Source organism: Diadema setosum, chromosome 16 (genome assembly GCF_964275005.1).
Source record: "Diadema setosum chromosome 16, eeDiaSeto1, whole genome shotgun sequence".
Taxonomy (NCBI): domain Eukaryota; kingdom Metazoa; phylum Echinodermata; class Echinoidea; order Diadematoida; family Diadematidae; genus Diadema; species Diadema setosum.
Window position 1 is genome coordinate 26,250,639 of NC_092700.1, and position 18,726 is coordinate 26,269,364.

Consider the following 18,726-nt stretch of genomic DNA (forward strand, 5'->3'; position numbering starts at 1 on the left):
TGTGTGTGGAAAAGAGATGGCATTGATAAATACCAGACATGTTTCAGTCCATACAAATTGCCCACAAGGATTAGAGTTTTGGACAGCCCATACACTGTATCATACACATACATTATTTTTCTTTTGACTGAATGAGTTTCTCAGAAATTGACACAACATATACAACTGTAGGCGACTCCCATTAACAAAGTTCTAAGGACCAGCAGTTTCCTTTTGTTATATCAATATTTCATTCTAGCTGAACAGTACGGTACCATAAAGATATACACAGTAATTTGGGGACTTGAACTTTTGCTTCCTTGTAACACCAATTTCATCATTTAAGTGTTCGTTGGTAGTTTGTCTTTCACATTTGAAGAACAAGGTTCCCTCCAACTTGCCCCCCTCAGGCATTACATAACTGCCAATGAATAAAAGGATACTTGAGCCAACAAAATGCTTTATAACCCACCTCTAATGCTCAAGGCAGTGTGTAACAACAAGCCTGCTTGCCTGAAATAAGTAATGCTGACCTCTGATGGCATCTCCTTGTGACCATTTGTCTCCCCTCCCCCTTTTTCATGCCCATTTTCCTCTCCCGGCTACCCCCATTCTATCAACACAACGATGTCATCACCACAGGATAATCAAACCTCCAATGCCACGCCCCCCTCCCCTTCTGATTCATCTCCCCACCTTTTGTCTCCTCCTCAATCTTGTCCATCCTCCTCTCCAGCTCGGCCTCCAGGTACCTGATGTGCTCCTTCAGGTTCTTCTCGCACAGGCTGCGGGAGACCTCCACCACCCTGGCCACCCCCTTCCTTGAGGAACTCCTCGGGGATGTTGAGGATGTTGTCGTTGACCCTCCTTTCGGCTCCTTCTGCTTCGACAGATTTGAGGATTGCCCAGCGCCGGCAGACGGAGAGTGGGATGCAACCTGGATAATGTATGAAAACCGGTATTGCATTATGCATTGTATATCAACAATAGCATCATTCATGTGTGGGAAGAGGTCTGCATTTAAATACTTAAATACAATTCTGTATGTGCCATACATTGTATGTTTAGTGAGTGTAAGTTTTTGTGGATCGGGACTTCTTGACAATTTCGCGAGTGGTTAAGAATTCACTATTGTAGAGTATACTACTGAATGGAGAAATGTATGTGTGCACATCACATTCATGTCGGGATCAGAGCTAATATTTTTGCATAATTTTGAATTTGAGAATACCATCCAATTTGCAAAATTCGAAATATTCGGCAGATACTGTAAACTCATGCATATCATAAAGCTAATGATATCATTTTTAGATGTGAACTGTAAGGTAGGTGAATAACAGCTCTAGCAGGCTGGGTGACGAGTATGTCAGAGTTTAAGGGCATAATTTGGGGGGCTACTGTGTAAATCTATTGTGAAGTGCATACAAGTATGTCAGCTGACCTTTCTGCAAATACTTTGTCAATTCATGCCTGCCTTTCATGACTTCAAAGCAGCATCTACTAAAGTATATCTCACTAATTCATTTCATCATACAAGCATCTTGTTACCATGTTGCTTCATCGAAGTTATAATATTCCAACCATATGGATGCACTAGTGTACCTGAAGATGCCAGGTTAAAAGGACTGTGCTACAGTGGTACTACATTTGTGAAGTAATCTCCAACAGCCTGAACAAGTATGTATTCTGTTCTTGACATGTCCAGCTATCCCTCCACTCCTACTCTCAAACTTGGCACAAATATTATGATGCCTCCATCCCACCCCCTCCCCCCTCAGCACTAGCACAAAATTGAATTTCTTACAAGTCTATGGGTCAGCTTGTTAGATATACCTTTGCTGCTGCCACCGTGTTGCTGCTACTTGGCGCGAGACCCGACGATGCTGGCTGGCCGGAGTAGCCAGATGTTGATGGCTGGTCCTCCCTTGCAACAGTCCCTGCATCTCCACCAGGCCCAATCGTGGCCGACGGGCCGGGCACATCTTTGGCAGGTGCCTCAGGCTGCTCCTTCTCTCCTCCTCCTCCTGCCACGAGTTGGGTCGAAGACGACTTGCCTGCATCTATCAGCGGGGTGCTGGTCCTCATTTCAGATTCGTCGACCACAACCTGGGACAGATCTGCAGAGGAGGCCGAGCTCTGAGCAACTCTTGGCACCGAGTCTCTTTGCTCTGGATCGACAGAGGGGGTTTCACTGGATTGTTCACCTTGCGAACCAGCTGAAGCTGAAGCAGTCTCATTTCCTTTGGCATCCTGGAGGGATGCCTTCCCGGTCTCTACGGAGGAAGCTGGAGGAGTGTCATCATGAGATGCCTCTGAAGATCTTGCCACCTGATTTCCTGTGTCCTCAGCAGAGTTTGGATCCTTCATCAGGCTGCCTGAGCCTACAGGCGTGGCATACACTTGGGATGTGTCTTTGCTAGCACCAGGACTCTCCTTTCCACCTTCTGCAGGAGTGGTTGCTGTGACAGGTGGGTCTGCTTGCTCGACAGAAAGCTCTTCAGTTTCCTTGGTGGTGGCTTGTGATGTACTTTTCGATGCATTTCCTAATAATCCAGAAGTCGTACCAGTTCTAGATTCATCCTTTCCAGCTGCAGAACTTGGTGGTGGATCAGTGTCCATCTGTTCAACACTCTCTGAATCTCCTGCCAGAACAGCTGTCGTCACTGTGTCCAACATGCCCTCTGCCTTCCTTGCATCTTTTTCCGAAACGGGTGCAGTTGAAGACTCAGATTGGGCTGTGAGAGATGTGGTACTTTGTTCTAAAGACTTGTCAAATGAGGGTAGAATGACCCTGGTCTCACTGTTAAGGGATGTTTCTTTAGTACTGTCTGATGTCACACTTCCAGTGGCAGTTGAAAACTCCCCTGACTGTTTGCTCACATCACTACTTCCGGTGGTAGGGGTATTTTGTTGACTAGGTAAGGTCTTATCTTTTGCAACTGCATCGGTGGGCAAGATGGGTTTTGAACCACTGTCCTTGCATGAAGGGGTTTCAGCCTCCTCTGCATCTTTCGGTGTGGGACTTCTGCTAGGAGTATACCTTTCCTCGACCTCCATATCTTCATCTGCATCGTCATCGGATTCTGAATCGTCGATGGGGACACTTGGCTTCTTATCTCTCCTGCCACCATGGGTGAGTGGTTGAATCCGCATCATCCCAGCTGCCTCCAGCTGCTGCTGGCTGGGGCCGGCTGACGTGGACGGAATGTCACTGATGTCTACCACCGGGCTTTCTCCACTGGACACGACCTCCCCGGCAGTGGAGACAAACTTTACACTGGGTGGAGCAATGTCATCCGTGTCTCCTATCGCACTGGATGAGTCTTTCATCATGACCTGCTTGGCCTCTTCATCTGGAGGAGGGGCAAACTTCATCCCATCGCTCTTCACCACGTTGTCCATGCCGACGATGCCTTGGTCTGCAACGGCCCCGCCCATGGCTCCTGGATACAGCGGCACACTCTGTGGCACGCCATCATCGGACATGCCCAGCATCTCCCCCGTTTCCATGGCACCAAGTTCCTGATCCTCCTTCATCAAGCTCCCGTCTATCATCGAGGATGCTGCCGAGGAGTCCAGACCGACGTCGCATGGCAGAGCCAGGTTGGCCAGGGTAGCCATCTCCAGGTCTCCACTCATGGCCATGATGCGGGCAATCTGCTCCGTCTCCATGGGAGTGAGGCTAGCTTCCGGGTCCAGACTTCCCTCCAGATTGCCCTCCAGGTTTAGGGAGTCCTTGAAGCTCTGCATGCTGGACTCCAAGGTAGTGCTCAGGCTGGAGTCGAGGCTAAGTTCCTCCGCTACCTCTGGTTTCTCTGGCTTCTCTGGCTCCTTTGGCTTGACCCAGGACTCGGCCCACAGCCTAAGGTCTGGATGATTTGGGGTTCTGAAGGATGTCCAAAAAGAACAGAGTTAATCTTCTATTTAAGCAAATGTTACATAATATGATAGGGGAAGGTAATAAATGAGAAATTTATAAAAATTACTTATATCTTGTTAAATCTGGTATACTACTGGTAAACCCACATATCTCATCTTGAATTCTTATAAATTGACAGGGATCTTTTCAAAAGAAACAATATTCTTTATGCACACTGCCTCATCCTGATTTTCTTTCATACCAAACACATATCTTCTAGGGCATCTATTTCACAGAGTTCAGCAATTCACAAACAACAGAGAAGACACAAAAGTAACCTATCCACAGAACTCATAAATCGTTTCCACTGCTTTTGTCTTCTCTTTTTTTTTTTGGGGGGGGGGGGAATACACTACCAAACCTTTCTCAGTGATGAGATGAAAAACAGTAAGTGGCAAAGGATACTCACTGTAGAATGTGCAGCTTCTCCCTAAGACCCCGGAGGACCTCGTTGATGACGTGCATCTCGCCGATGAGGCGGTTGGTGGCGGCCAGGTTGTGGGCCGCCTCCTTGCAGTGCTCCTTGGGGGCGGCGGTGAAGCCTGCCAGGCCGCCGTTGTCTATCCACTTCTGGCTGTAGCGGTACTTGGCTCGCACACGCTGGTCTGTGTGAGAGTGTCAAACAAGGGGCCATGAGAAGGTGTGTGTGTGGATAGGTGGAGAATCGGAAGGGGGGAGGGGCATGAGTTGTGTGTGTGGGGAGGGGAGGGGGGTTGAGGGAGCCAAGCTCACATATGATTTGTGGCACATGGATTCCCCTCCATCAAACACACATCCTTCCAGCTTATCGGTTGCATTTACGACAGTTGTTCATCAAAATGTAATGAAACCCAAATATATACATGTGGACTGAGTGAATGCAGCAATATCAGTAGAACACATCACTAAAGTTTGAGGAAAATCAGACAATCCAGTCAAAAGTTATGAAATTTTTGAAGTTTCAGGGCCACCATCTCTGGATGAGAAGACTACAACAGTCTGTGACATCAAGACAGGAAAACGATATTAAGAAAACATAAAGAAAATTCCGCAAAATTTCATGTTTTATGAAAAGTGCACAATCCCTCAACTTTTATCATTACACCTGCATTCCGAAAGAGGGAAGTCAAGTGCTCTTTCATTATGACAGAAAAGTGAAAGTATTTATGACAGAGAAAGAGAAAAGGTCATGTTGTTTTACCTCTTGGGTTGCAGCAGAGGACACAGACATACTGGTCAGGGATGGTGGACTTGGTCAGACCAACACAGCTGCTATGTTGCCAGCACAGGCACTTCTCACACTGTTCACAAAAAGAAAGACAAAAAATCAACAATCATAAAAAGAAACACACACAAAGTCATACATTAAAATCTGTGAGAAGATGACAACAACCAGTGGTTGAACACACCCCCACATAGAGAAGCAGGGTGTGAAGAAGTATGAAGCGAGACCGAAAGAGCTCCTCGAAATGCGAGATTAGGATTTTGCCAATGACTGAGAGAGAGAGAGAGCAGGGGTGCCAATCCTGTAAACACCATGGCAGTATTCTGATGGCTGAAAAGGTTTCTTTTTCATTTCCTTCTTAACACAATGTTTTTTATCTTTTCCTGCAATAGACATGTGTAGTAAACAAACATGTTTTCCATGAAACTTGCAGTATTTGAGGGCAAAACAGTACAAAAAATACTGAAAAAAAAGACTACAGTTAGCATCTCTGAGAAAAACAAAACAAAACAGAATACAACCTAAGGTTCTTCCATTTATCTGTATCATGAATCTATCTTCAATCTTCCTGTGTTGGTAAAAGAGCCAGAGAGAGGAAAGATTGATGCTAAGACAAAACAAAAAATGACAAAGTGAGAAAAGCTTGACTACCCTCTCTTTCTTATACCTGTATCATGAATCCCTCTTCCGTCTTCCGGTAACAGATGCAGCGCACCGTCTCCCCATCCCCTCCTGCCCCCCTCTCGGAGCCACCATCGGGGCGATCCACACTCCTCAGGAGCTGGGACTTGAGGATGGGTGCAGGGTGGCGGCCAAAACTCTCAGACTTGTACTCTGAGACCGGCACAGGCACTACGGTTAAAGAAAGAGGAAAATTGGCTCATCAATCATTGTGGAGTTTCAAGCAACCACTCAACATCACTTTTCACTAACTTGCTCAGGACAGTGGCAGAAAATCAACTGATTCACTTTCACGATTCTGGGTGAAGATGCATACATTCTAGTCCAGTACCAAATGGCAGCCTTCTTGTGTTGGGCTGAGCTTTACTTTTCACAAAATTACTTTCATCTCTTTTAATTTTATTACTGTTCTGATAATCAACGGGACTGACTTTCCCACACAAAGACTACATACATTAATCTTCTGTGTCAATATCATAGAGAACCAATTTAACCCTATTCTAACTGGGCTATTCGAGACCAAGTTTTTACTGGGGGGGGGGGGTCAATTTGACCCCCCCTTCAGATCTCGGCCGCCGATCGCGCGATCGCCACAAAACTTTGCCTGAACATAGAGCTGGATGTCAACTACAAGATTACATGGTCATACAATAGAAAAATGTTGATTTCATATTTTTAAATAAATTAATTAAGCAAATTAACGCATGAAATCATATTTTCACCTATAACTCCATCAAAAAGACTAAAGGATTATTAAATTTTTGTGTCAGAGTTCCTCAAAACACGTCAAACAATTTTCTTGTAAAAAAAATTGCGCAATCAAAATCATTTTCTTTTGTTTTTTATTATTTTGTTAATTTCTTATGTATTTCATTGTTTTTTCGATCTTTTGTTTTCTATTGTTTTTTTGCCAAAATATGTTGGAGGCACTTTTTCAAGCTTATCTACATTAGAATTGAATTATTTCAATGGTTAAAAGTTGAAATAATCTAATTTATATCAATTAAATTAAAAAACACAGTTTGCATTGGATTTGCACACGAAATCATGAATTTGAGCCGTTTTCGGGTTGACATGCATATGCAAAACATTGCATAACTTCAGAACGGTGTACCCGGACGTCGCAAATTTGGTCTCAAAATATGCGGGAGACTTCAATGAAAAAAGTCATGAAACGACGCGGCAAAATCTTTGCGCGTTGCGGAATCGTGGCGCGAAACGTCGAGGGAAGGGGGTCAATTTGACCCCCCCCCCCCTCCCAGTTAGAATAGGGTTAATGTCTACAGGATGACTTTGTAGCATCGATGACGCCCTGCTAACACTGATCTATGGTTGCGCAAGGAAGATATATTATGCATAACATGATACTGGTAAAAGCAATCACAGAAAACGTTTTCATAAAAGTAACAAGAATCAAGCAGTTGCTACCACAACTGAGAGATAATAATGAACTTGATCTTCTCTTTAAAATCCCTCAGGATTCATTCCATTTTCAAGTCCTCTCTACTTTTCTGTCTACTTGGTGCTAAAGTAATATGAAGTGAAGATGCAGGAAGTAATAAGTTCCTTATACAAACAACTCAATAGCTCTAAATAGATCTCTTTTGATTCCTGAGATGGTTAGTATTATTTGATGAAAACAACTACACTTGAGCCACTTACTTTCAAATTTGAACTCCTTCTTCTTTTTCGGCACGATGTAGTCATTGATTTTGCCGTACTTCTCGTGACTTCCGGTCATCCTCAACTTTCCCTCCTTCTGACGCTTCTTCTTCTTCTTTTTCTTCTCCTTCTCCTTCTTCTTCTTTTTCTTCTTCTTCTTGTCCTTGTGCTTCTTGTGTTTGTCCTTGTGCTTTCTGTGCTTCAGTTTTTCCCCCTTGGAGGAGCCCTCTCGTTTCACGACCCTCTCCGTCTTCGACGAGCTCTCCTCTCGGGAACCGATCGTGGAGGGGGTCAGCGCGGCACCCGCTGCATTCGCTTTGGACTCGCTCTTGCTGGACGGGGCAGCAGTGTCAGACTTCTTGGACTCTGCGGGGGAGTGGCTGGGCACAGAGGGCCTGTGTGCGCTGTCTGCTTTCGAGCTGGCATCGCCACCGCTGGAGGTCTTCTTCTCGTCCGCAGAATGTGCTTTCTCGCTCTTGCTTTCCAGTTTGACTTTGGTCACCGTGGGGGGACGAATTTCGCCCTTGCCCCCCTCATCCTCCTTGTCCTTTGACTCTGCCTTCACAGAGGGTGAAGCTTTTGCCTCCTTCACTTTCACCTCCTTACTGTCCGTGTCTTTCAAGACCTTTGCCTCTTTGGGGGATTTCCCATCCTTGGGGGATTTCCCCTCCTTAGGGGATTTCCCTTCCTTTGGAGGCTTGGTGTCTTTGGGAGACTTCACGTCCTTGGGAGATTTCGCCTCTTTGGTTGGTGGCGGGGTGCTCACCGGCTGAGTCTTGGCGGTTTTGGGGGCAGCAGGAGGCGACTTTGGCGATTTCATGACCGGTGGAGGGGAGCGGGGAGCCTTCATGGGATCGGGCTTCTTGGCGGGGACAGGCGTGGGGGAGGCGAGCGTGCTGGGAGCGGAGGAACGTTTTGTGGAAAGCTTGGCAGGGGGCGAGGAAGCCGAAGGAGAGGTGGCAGGTGAACTGGAGTTCCCAGAATCACGACGAACTTTGGCGGATGTCGCCATGGTGGCTGAAACAAGAACAGAAGACAAATATGACAATTACTACATGTATATTGATGGCAGAAGTTGCAGTTGAAATACAAGAAGTCCTACGGATGTTGATGATGTGATATGATGTCATATTTGCCCCTTTAACAGAAACAATGCTACAATGTAGGTGCACATAATCCAAACACAGAACATGTGCAATGCCCTTGTGACTACAATTACATCATCATCTATGGGTTTATCAAGCTCAACTTAAGCCGATACTGTATAAGCTATTATTTTCGCATACAGATATTTTTACGATTGGGGAGGTCCAAGACATTTCCGCGAGATGTTTTTTCTTGCGCATAGACACCAAGGCTTACTGTACATGCGCTGTTACCTAATCGAATGGCAATATTTTCACATCTTGTTAAATTCACAGTTCTACAGTGGTTCGCAAAATTCACAAAAATTCAACCGTCACAAAAATAACAGCTTATACAATATTTGCAAGTTCTCTTCCAAGAAGTGACCAGTGTGTCCCCTTTTTCTAGCAATACTTTTATGAGTTGGGGCCTAAGTCCATCTTGCATTAAACAATACTAAAATGTCTGACAACAGCCTTGGAGTACACAGATAGGCAAAGCCGTGAATGCCATCATCGGTTGAGAAGCAAAAGGACGCTCTCTTTCTGTAGATCAATTAACTGACATGGCTTATCTGCACCCATATCAAGTTTGGCCAGTTGCAACAATTACCAAAGCATCAATTCCATCTGCTCAAAGTGGATTGGTTGTTGCCTAGCACCTGACACTCTCTACTGCAATTTCTGCCATTACAAGGAATGGAACATGCTTTATAATATGGGAACCCTTGTTATTGATTGAGGAAATATGATTTTTTTCTTTTCAGTTCTGAATATTGAATCAATTTTGCACTGCCATTAAAGTAAGCCCTTCAATGCTTTAGTAAGCAATCATGTGTTGCTGTCATTGCGAAAGTAGCTGTAGCGTGGACATTCCACTGCAGCGCACTCACCGGAATAGTTCCGCTTGCGCTGCCTGCTGGAGGCAGCCTTCTCCTTGTCTAGAGGTGTTGCTGGGGAAGGGAGGGTGTCGGTGTGGTAGTACTTCTTGTGGGACTCCAGCAGGCTGGCCTTGCGGAAGGACTTGGTGCAGCCCTCCACGTCGCACTTGAACTTGTTGTGGTCGAGGTCGACGATCAGCTCCTTGGGAGCGATGACTGTGGAGAGAATGACAGCCAAAATGTGTGGACTATTGTGTCTGTGAACATGACTAAGTGTATATTGTATTATGTAATGTCTTCTCGAGATCACCCCTTCTCACGTTCAACAGCCTGAAGTCATCTGGTCAGCCACCCAGACATATTTTACGACCTACAGTGTATGATGTAAACATAATCCCATCACTTGTAACCTTTTGCCTCTCATTCTCATCTCGATTGTTTGTATATAAACATACATTGTAACAAATCAAGATGGTCAGAAACTGACCGAAACCATTGGATCGAGAATAAAGACGCTTGCCACCAGCCAGTCAGAGTGTAGACGTGTGTCTCATTATACCTGAGTAACTAGCATATACAAACACAAAATGTTCTGATGTGCTGTAGTGGGATTTATATTTGAAGACGTGCTTCATCTCTACTCATATGATGTTAAGTATACATATGACATGATCAAACTTAACGATATTTCTCTCGCAATTACATGCCCTGCTAATGGCTTCCTAAAGTCTATGGATGTTTTTCGTGGAATAAAAGCCTAACATACGGGTCAATGAATCTCATACCCAATTCAATCACATCTTTATCATTCACTATGAGTGCTTTGTATGGTAGACTAAAAACTGTATTTCCATTTGAGGCCTTGTTTCGTTATATATTCTTCATTTGTAGTTTTCATTCCAGCAGAATTAACAAAGAAATTCACAATTGCTATATTTATGACAGATCTGTGTGATTCAAATCGGTACAATTTGATACCTTATTTTCTAATTTGCTCAGAGTCAATAAATATAATCAGTTCTAATGTACAATGTATCTTTTTACGATATGGGATATACCTAGTGAAATTCAGAGACTGCCAATTTCATGATATGCTAATAATATCTGTACAAAAAACAAACAAATCCCAGATCTAGGTATATACCTAGTCTTCAAGAATCATCACACCATGTTGCCAATACTTACATTTGGTGGGATCCTTCAGATGACCAATTTCAGTGTGTGCAAATACTGTGGACAGAAGCAAGAATTTGGGGTAAGCGTTCATAAAAACTTGAAAAATAGAAAACTTAGGACCCAAAGAACACTAATCGAAGTACTGCTAGGGGGAGGTGTACATTCCTACAATGCTGCTACAGTCCTTGGTCCTAGAAAATGGTGATTTACAGCATCATTTCGTCAAAATTGTGCGTGAAGAAGAGTACATAAATGATTGTGAAACAATGCTTCATGTCAGATCCTCACAAACAAACAGAGTCAGCAGCCACCAATTTTGTATCCCAAAGCAGATTTTCAATCGTATGAACTGCAGCCCAGCCAGAATTTAGCACATTTTTGGGGGGCTTCACAGCAATGCCAGTCATGCATGGAGAACAGTTCATTGATCAACACCACCATATGCACACTAGTGTGTAATAACATGGCTTGCTGTGTGCATGCCAGTGTGTAATAACACGATCAATCATTGTCCAATGCATGTAACATTGGTATGAGATACACATTAAGCATCACAGAACCCTTCTATACTGGCAGTCTGTTTATAAAGGCCACTCTTTTCACTTCCCTTGGGTGGCTCCTATAGATAGGTTTGATTGCATTTGATCTGATTTGTGTAGAGGATCCCTTAGCTGTTGCTACTCACAGGGTTCCTTGGCTGCAATGGCTCTCAACTTCTCCAGGTTCTTGGCAACCTCCAGTCTCTCGTCCATGGAGATGCGCTCCACCACCGGTATGATCACATGACCTGTGCCAAGATGGGTGAAACATGTTATGATTTTTTTTTTCTCCACAACAGTCCCGTAAAATTCCCTGTCACACATTTCTGAATAAATGCTTTTTGAAACTGGAATTTCGCATCACATTGCAAAATATATTACATGTATATAGAAAATATGTGTGTAGACACAAAACATTTTTTTAATTATCAAGATCTGCACCACCTGCTTTTCCTTCTCTCTTTCTTTCTTTCTCAAAAACTGCAATAATTTGACTTGAGCAATCTGTGTGAATAGTATGCAAAAAGTCGTTTTAATCCCACAATGCTATTCACCACAGGATATCGGCACACTTCAATGCCTGTGGTCACTTTGCAATCACTTATGATTCTTTTTTTTCTTTTTTTAAAGCATCATAAGAATCTGTCCAGCACAGCATATGTGAGCTGAGCAAACTAGATATACTGTAATCTCGAACTTTGACACAAGGCATCTGCACTACTTGTTCCTCACTTTTCATATCGCTTTGAGAGAGTCTATGATGTCTGAAACTATCCTGTATGCTGTAAAGTCACACTAACTAGATCATGCAATTCTTTATGTTGATGATAACTACAATAATAATGATGATAATGATATAATAATAATAATAATAATTAAAAAAATAATTATAATAATAATAATAATAATAATAATAATAATAATAATAATAATAATAATAACAATAATAATAATAATAATAAAAATAATAATACAAAACAACAATAACGATAATAATCATTGTTCTATTTTTACTTGTACACTCCTGAGGCCCAAGTTCAGAGATCAACTAACCTGGTCTTGCTCTTGGCTGCTGAGGGGTCTGTGGAGCTGTAGATGCTGTAGGTGTGGCCGTCTTGCCTGAAACGGCATAAAATGAAGATCAAAATCTAACCACCGACATCCTTCAGATAAGCAGAACTATACTTAGTCCAACATACTTAATATGAAGTTTGGGGTTTCCATTACAATATCTCAAGATTGGATGCTGTACAACTCGGTATGTCATCTGAACTTGATGTAAGATTGGGCAATAGATCATTATAACAGATTAATCTTCCATCAAGTCATGGCAAGGGGAAAATGCCTCTCCTGCTTCTACTGTGGTAACAAACTTTATCATCAGCATGAAACAATGTATAGACATAGAACATCTACCAGCAGAAATGCACACACATACAAACCAATCATTGGACTAACACCAAAGCTGTTAGTTGCAGTCGTTAGTGGTGTTTAGTGTTTAGCAGACACTTGTGAGAGAAAATTGATGATTCAATGACTGTTTTGTTCATGATGATATACCAATAATAATAATAATAATAATAATGATAATAATAATAATAATAATAATAATAATAATAATAACAATAATAATAATAATAATAATAATAATAATAATAATAATAATAATAATAATAATAATAATAATAATAATAATAATAATATTATTCACTGTTCTATCTCTACTTGTAAACTCCTAAGGTCCTAAGTTTAGAGGTCGACTAACCTGGTCTTGCTTTTGGTTGTTGGGGAGGGGCCTGTGGAGCTGTAGATGCTGTAGGTGTGGCTGTCTTGCCTGAAACGGCATCAAATGGAGACCAAAATTTAACCACTGATGTCATTTAGAAAAGTAGTGCAGGAAACAAACAATTCTAAAAATACTTCCTTGCTCTGGGTTAAAGGTACTGTTTACCTTTGGGAGCAGTGATTTAAAAATGTTCAAGATACCACATTTGATGCAGATGTGTAGGTCAGTTGTATCATAAAACATCCTACCATATAACATGTTTGCAATAAATCCTATAATATAACGAGATATCAGTATTTTTCTCCATAAACTGTAACTGTAGACAGTTTAGTACAGAAACATTTTTATCATAACTATTGTTAACATATAATATATTTAACAATATTAATCATCAATTATACTGATTATAATTTTTACATTGGTTATTTTTATCTCTAACTCACATTTTAGAACTATTTTGAAGCACTAATGCTGGATTTTTCTTTCATCTGCAAAGGGTAAATTATGCCTTTAAACATCACATCATTCCATAATCTGTACTATTGATATCCTCACGCCTAAATACAATTCACAGTCAATATTGAATGTGTAACACGTGTATGTGTACATGTTAAGATGGTGGGGTAGAAGTGTGATCACTAATGACGATTGTGGCAGTGGTGATGACAATAATGAAAATATGATGATATTACAATAATAACTAGAGAAGCACTCTGAGAGCGCAGACCTCTGCTAAGCAGCTCATTTCCACCACTGATCTTGATCTTCCATAGAGATCAGTGATTTCCACTCATACATTGTACATGTACATACATGCATGCTGAAAATAATCCCATTTTTCAATTTAGAAACCTTTTATGTCATGAGCTTCCAGCTGCATCGCGCCTCGCCTGAGCAGAGCACGCACTTTAGTGCGCGAATGCAAACGTCAAATATGTGTGGCTTGAATGCTTAAGTTCATTGACTCTATCTGCCAAAAGATTGAAAAAATCCTTCAAAAATTCATAAAAATTTCCGAGCTCACTACCAAAAATTAATCATCTGTTCCTGGTATCATGATCCATTTTTTCTGCAAGTTTTATCCTATGCATTCACAACCTTCTGAGTTATTTTGCACACAAACAAACAAATGCCACCAAAAGCATCACCTCTTTAGTGGAGGTAAAAATAATAAGCATTGTTCTATCTCGTACACTCCCAAAGTCCGAAGTTCAGAGATCAACTAACCTGGTCTTGCCCTTGGCTGCTGGGTAGGGGTCTGTGGAGCTGTAGATGCTGTAGGTGTGGCTGTCTTGCCTGAAACGGCACCAGATGGAGACCAAAATTTAACTACACGTACCAACATCATTTAGAAAAGCAGAGCAGGAAACAATTTTAAAAATGCTTTCTTGCATAGGGTTGAACACCACATCATTCCATGATTTGTGGTATGAAAACAATCAGGCCCGAGTACAATTCACAATCAATACTCACTGAATGCGTACAGGTTAGGATGGTGGGGTAGTAGTGTGATCACTGAATTTAAATACATTTCTATTTCTATCTGTCTGATTACTTTTTTGTTTTTGTTTTTTGAAGGGTGGGGGGGGGGGGGGGGTGATCCTCCACTGTGAATGTAGCTGGTGCATTGGTACATACTCAAAAGTAAAAAAAAAAATGTCACATGAATACAGCAGAAATCTTCCACATCTATAGGGCACTAAACTACACGTCCAAAGTGACTTCAATTATTCTAGAGCAAACGAAATTACAATCTATTTATGTAACAATATCACAGGACAACAACTCAGTACACTGAATAATGTACAGAGGAATACTCTTGAAGTACTACAAAAGTGCAGGGAAGAGCCAAAAGGGTTAACATTCCTACAAAGAAACACTTACAAAATGGATGGAGCAATGGCACAACTTGTCAGTTATCCAGTGAATTCTTGTCCTATCCCATACAACAATTAGCTTCAAAGGGAACTTATGTGGGCATGATGTGGTTAGTGATGTAGGCAAAGAAAGATCACATAATCAATGGGAAAAAAAAAACCCAACAACGGTCTGACAGCCCCATCTCAATCTCCTCGCATATCCCATGCCCTCAAAAAAGAAAAAAGAAAAAAAAAGAACAACCCCGACAAAAACACACAAAAACAAACAAACACTTGATACACACTGCTTAATATACACAAGAGGGAAATTCACCTTCATAGGTATCAGTGGAATACATTAGTCACAAATTGGGAGTAATCTATTGGCACCAAAGCCATGTACTATTTCATACAGTACACCGCAAATCTGTCCATAGAACTTTACTTAGTCCCACATACTGCATGTGATGTTTGAGGTTTCCATTATCATATCTCATATTGGATGCTGTACAAATCGGTTTGTTATTTGAACTTAAAGAAAGATTGGGCGGTTGACTATTTATAGCAGATTAGTCTTCAATCAAGTCATGGCGAGGGACCAAAGTGTCTCCTGCTTCTACTACGGTAACAAAGTTTATCATCAGCAGAAAACAATAGAACATCTGCCAGCAGAAATGCGCACGCACACAAAAACCAATCCCTGGATTGACACCAAAGCTATTAGTTGCAGTCATTAGTGGTGCTTAATGGTTAGCAGAAACTTGTCAGAGAAATGCGAAGGATCCATGACTGCTTTGTCACTTCTCTGATTTCAGATGGACTCGGTGCTGCATGACGCATGTAGCTGACTTCTGCTAGATGTGATTGATTGCTAGTGTGATTTGCATTAATTACAGACACCACTGACGTTTCCTATTACATCCGCATCCTTTGCCAATACATTAATAAGTAACTCAAGATGTTCTGTACTTGTAATACAGTGTCATCAGAAACTGGGAATCAAGTTAGATAAAACATCTGAAAATATCATATGAGGATATGAATTGAAGAAATAAAACTAAAGGACAAACATGCTTGACTGAGGTAAATTGACCTCTTACACTGTACACTTCAGCCCCCCCCCCCCCCAACACAGTCCAATAGAAGGAGGGGGGGGGGGTGATGGTGGTGGTGGACGACAGTTGACTGCTAAAGGGAAGACAGGTGGCCACAAGGACAGGCTTGCTTCTATGTGTCCATTGAGAGTTTCTATCTTGGTATATCACTTCATGAGTGACACAGCCTATTTTCCTGCAATCGTTATCTCAGGTTAAAATTTTTTTTTTGATGATGTGACTTTTTTTTAAAAACAAAAAGCTAGTGACGATGGAAGCGCATCTAATTATGACAACGCAAGTGCCCAGATATACAGGATGGGTATGGGTATGGAAAGGCCAAATGTCCTGTACAGAAATCTGACACGGAGTGAGAGACTATGCATAAATATGACAAGGGTGGCTGTCTACTACTCTCACCCTACCCTTCACGGATACATAGAGAGAAAAATGCTTATAAATACTTATAGTATTTATAGTATTTAAAATGAAATGTTACAATTTGGATGTGACGTGATATGGATCAAAGGTGCAAATAAACAAACAAATAAAATGCGGCAAACTGAAGAGTCAACTTAAATGTAAGAACTTCCAGACACTAGCAAACTACACACAAACAAAAAAACAAACAAACAAAAACAATGGGGTATGATCAATGATGCATTATGAGCTTGTGAACTAAAAACAAAAGGTTCATTCAATCTGACTTGCAAATTGGAAACTGAACCAGAAAAACAAAAATAAAAAAAAACACCAAAAACAATCACACATGAGGGCAGGAGGGAGGGGCTCTGTTCCTCTGAGGAAACGTACTTGGGTCTGATGTGTCAACACTGCCCTCTTTGGCAGCTGGAGGGGTAATGTCCGTTCTCTCTGGTACCATGGGTGCTAGGAATACAGAGAGAGGAGTGTATGTAGACATAGGATGTTTGTATGGATGAATCTGATGCCAATATAAATACTGTGGGAATATGGTGAAATTTTTGGTGACAATACCAAATGTTGTATAAAAACAAATGTTCCATGAATGATGATTCATGACATATACATCCAAAAGTGCTCTTACATGAACATAACCCCCCAAAAGAAAAGCAAACAGAATATAAAATAACAAAAGAACAGTTTTTGAAGGCAGAACATCCCATTGCAATATTACATACTTGTCCTTTCTGAATTCCAATACATGTCAGGTTTCCAATGGAAGTTGTGCACTCATAACTCAGTACAAATCTTGTCTTTAAATCATTGCAACAAAAATGTAAATGATGATTCTCAAGCGAATTTCATCTTTTCAGCTCTATGTTTGCCTAGGTGGCACTTACCAAGCTCTACTCTCAAATCTGTTTTTGTTTGTTTGTTTGTTTGGTACTTATTTAACAATGAAAATTATGGAAAATTGAATGAGTAATTGATGGAAGTGGCTGTTGTGTATGATATTCCTGTCCAATACCATTCAGGCAGAACAGTACTTTCAAAACGACTTGAACTACAGCAAAAACATCTCATCACATTCACCGACAGTTACTCAATCAGTCGCTAATTATAGAATTCAAGACATACCAGGACAGTGCATGTATGCATGCATTTTTTTTTTTTTTTTTTTTTTTTTAAACAGTAAAACATGAAGATACAGTAAGTTCAATACTTCTATAGCCATATTGAATTCAGGTAATGTTTGTTTGCTGAAAAAAGTAAATAATAAAAGTGACATGTGGTCTTGTAAATCTGGAATAATCAGTACAGGAAAGCGAGTGCAATAGCCTTCTGTACAATTCCTTTTATGGCCTACCAGTCATAGCCAATACTTGTCATTTATGTTCTGTAAAGCGGCATAAAGCACAACAGAATCTAGACAATTGCCCCATCAAACAATGTCTTTTATTTTCTTTTCTTTTTTTACTGTTCTTTTTTTCCTTACTTTGACTTCAGCACCTGTCATTTACAAAAGCTTAAGAATTTGCAAGATGCACTCTTACAAGGAATGTAAACAATATCAAGTACATGCAAAAATAAAGTACAGTGATATATACACACATGTACACAAATGAATGGCTGTGTCCTGCAACATGGATGCCCACACTGGGTGTTGTGCTTACTGTACACAAATAGATTTATGAAATCACGCTAACGAAGACCATTCAGTGCATGGCTGCTGGCATCCATACATTTTTTGCTGCATGATAATCGAGTAAAGAGAAAAAGAAGATGGGAGAAATAATTTTTTAAAAGACACAAAAAGAAACGAAAACATAATATTCTCTGCTAGATATACCTGGTTTTGTTGTGGCAGCAGCTGCTGCTGTAGCTGATCTGGTCTCCTTTGGCTGAACAGGTGGTGCAGCGGGTGCTGGAGGCACTGGTTTGCTCACCCCAATCTGCCATGAGGGAATGGGGGAGGGGGTAAAAATTGGTCTATGCCATGACACTGCCATTTACCAAAATTTCAATACATGTACTGATCATCTGCAGACCACACATGAGTGACCAAAGACTTCCCTTTGAAGTTTGGTACACTGCATGTCTATCAACATCACACATAGCATTGCTATTCACTATACTTCTATTACTAGAGAGCAGAAAATATTATACAGACTACAAGTTTGAAGTAGTTGCTTCAGTAGCGTGTTATTATGTTCTTGAATTCACCATCTTCTATGAATTCTGTATCTAAACCTGGGTTCGGTTAGTTGTCATCGGGACTGTCCTTGTCCCGAGTTGATCTCATTTTGGTAAACTTTTGTCCACTTGAAATCCAAGTTCAAGCACTGAGCTAGAATTTCAGCAATAAGCTGGCTTATTTGTGAAATAAATGGAGACATTAA

The 18,726-nt window shown here is 41.3% G+C and overlaps 1 protein-coding gene across 1 annotated transcript in view; it reads right to left on the reverse strand.

Annotated features, from left to right (window-relative positions):
* Positions 1-18,726, reverse strand: part of LOC140239754 (uncharacterized) — a 32,406-nt gene that overhangs the window by 2,510 nt on the left and 11,170 nt on the right. The window contains exons 8-21 of the mRNA XM_072319574.1: positions 18,177-18,279; positions 16,718-16,792; positions 14,179-14,247; positions 12,931-12,999; positions 12,219-12,284; positions 11,312-11,413; positions 10,636-10,680; positions 9,463-9,666; positions 7,446-8,462; positions 5,770-5,954; positions 5,079-5,178; positions 4,308-4,503; positions 1,813-3,865; positions 676-916 (exon numbers count right to left, since the gene is read on the reverse strand). Of these exons, the coding sequence (XP_072175675.1) occupies positions 676-916; positions 1,813-3,865; positions 4,308-4,503; positions 5,079-5,178; positions 5,770-5,954; positions 7,446-8,462; positions 9,463-9,666; positions 10,636-10,680; positions 11,312-11,413; positions 12,219-12,284; positions 12,931-12,999; positions 14,179-14,247; positions 16,718-16,792; positions 18,177-18,279 (4,525 nt within the window). The remainder of the gene's footprint in view (positions 1-675; positions 917-1,812; positions 3,866-4,307; positions 4,504-5,078; positions 5,179-5,769; positions 5,955-7,445; positions 8,463-9,462; positions 9,667-10,635; positions 10,681-11,311; positions 11,414-12,218; positions 12,285-12,930; positions 13,000-14,178; positions 14,248-16,717; positions 16,793-18,176; positions 18,280-18,726) is intronic.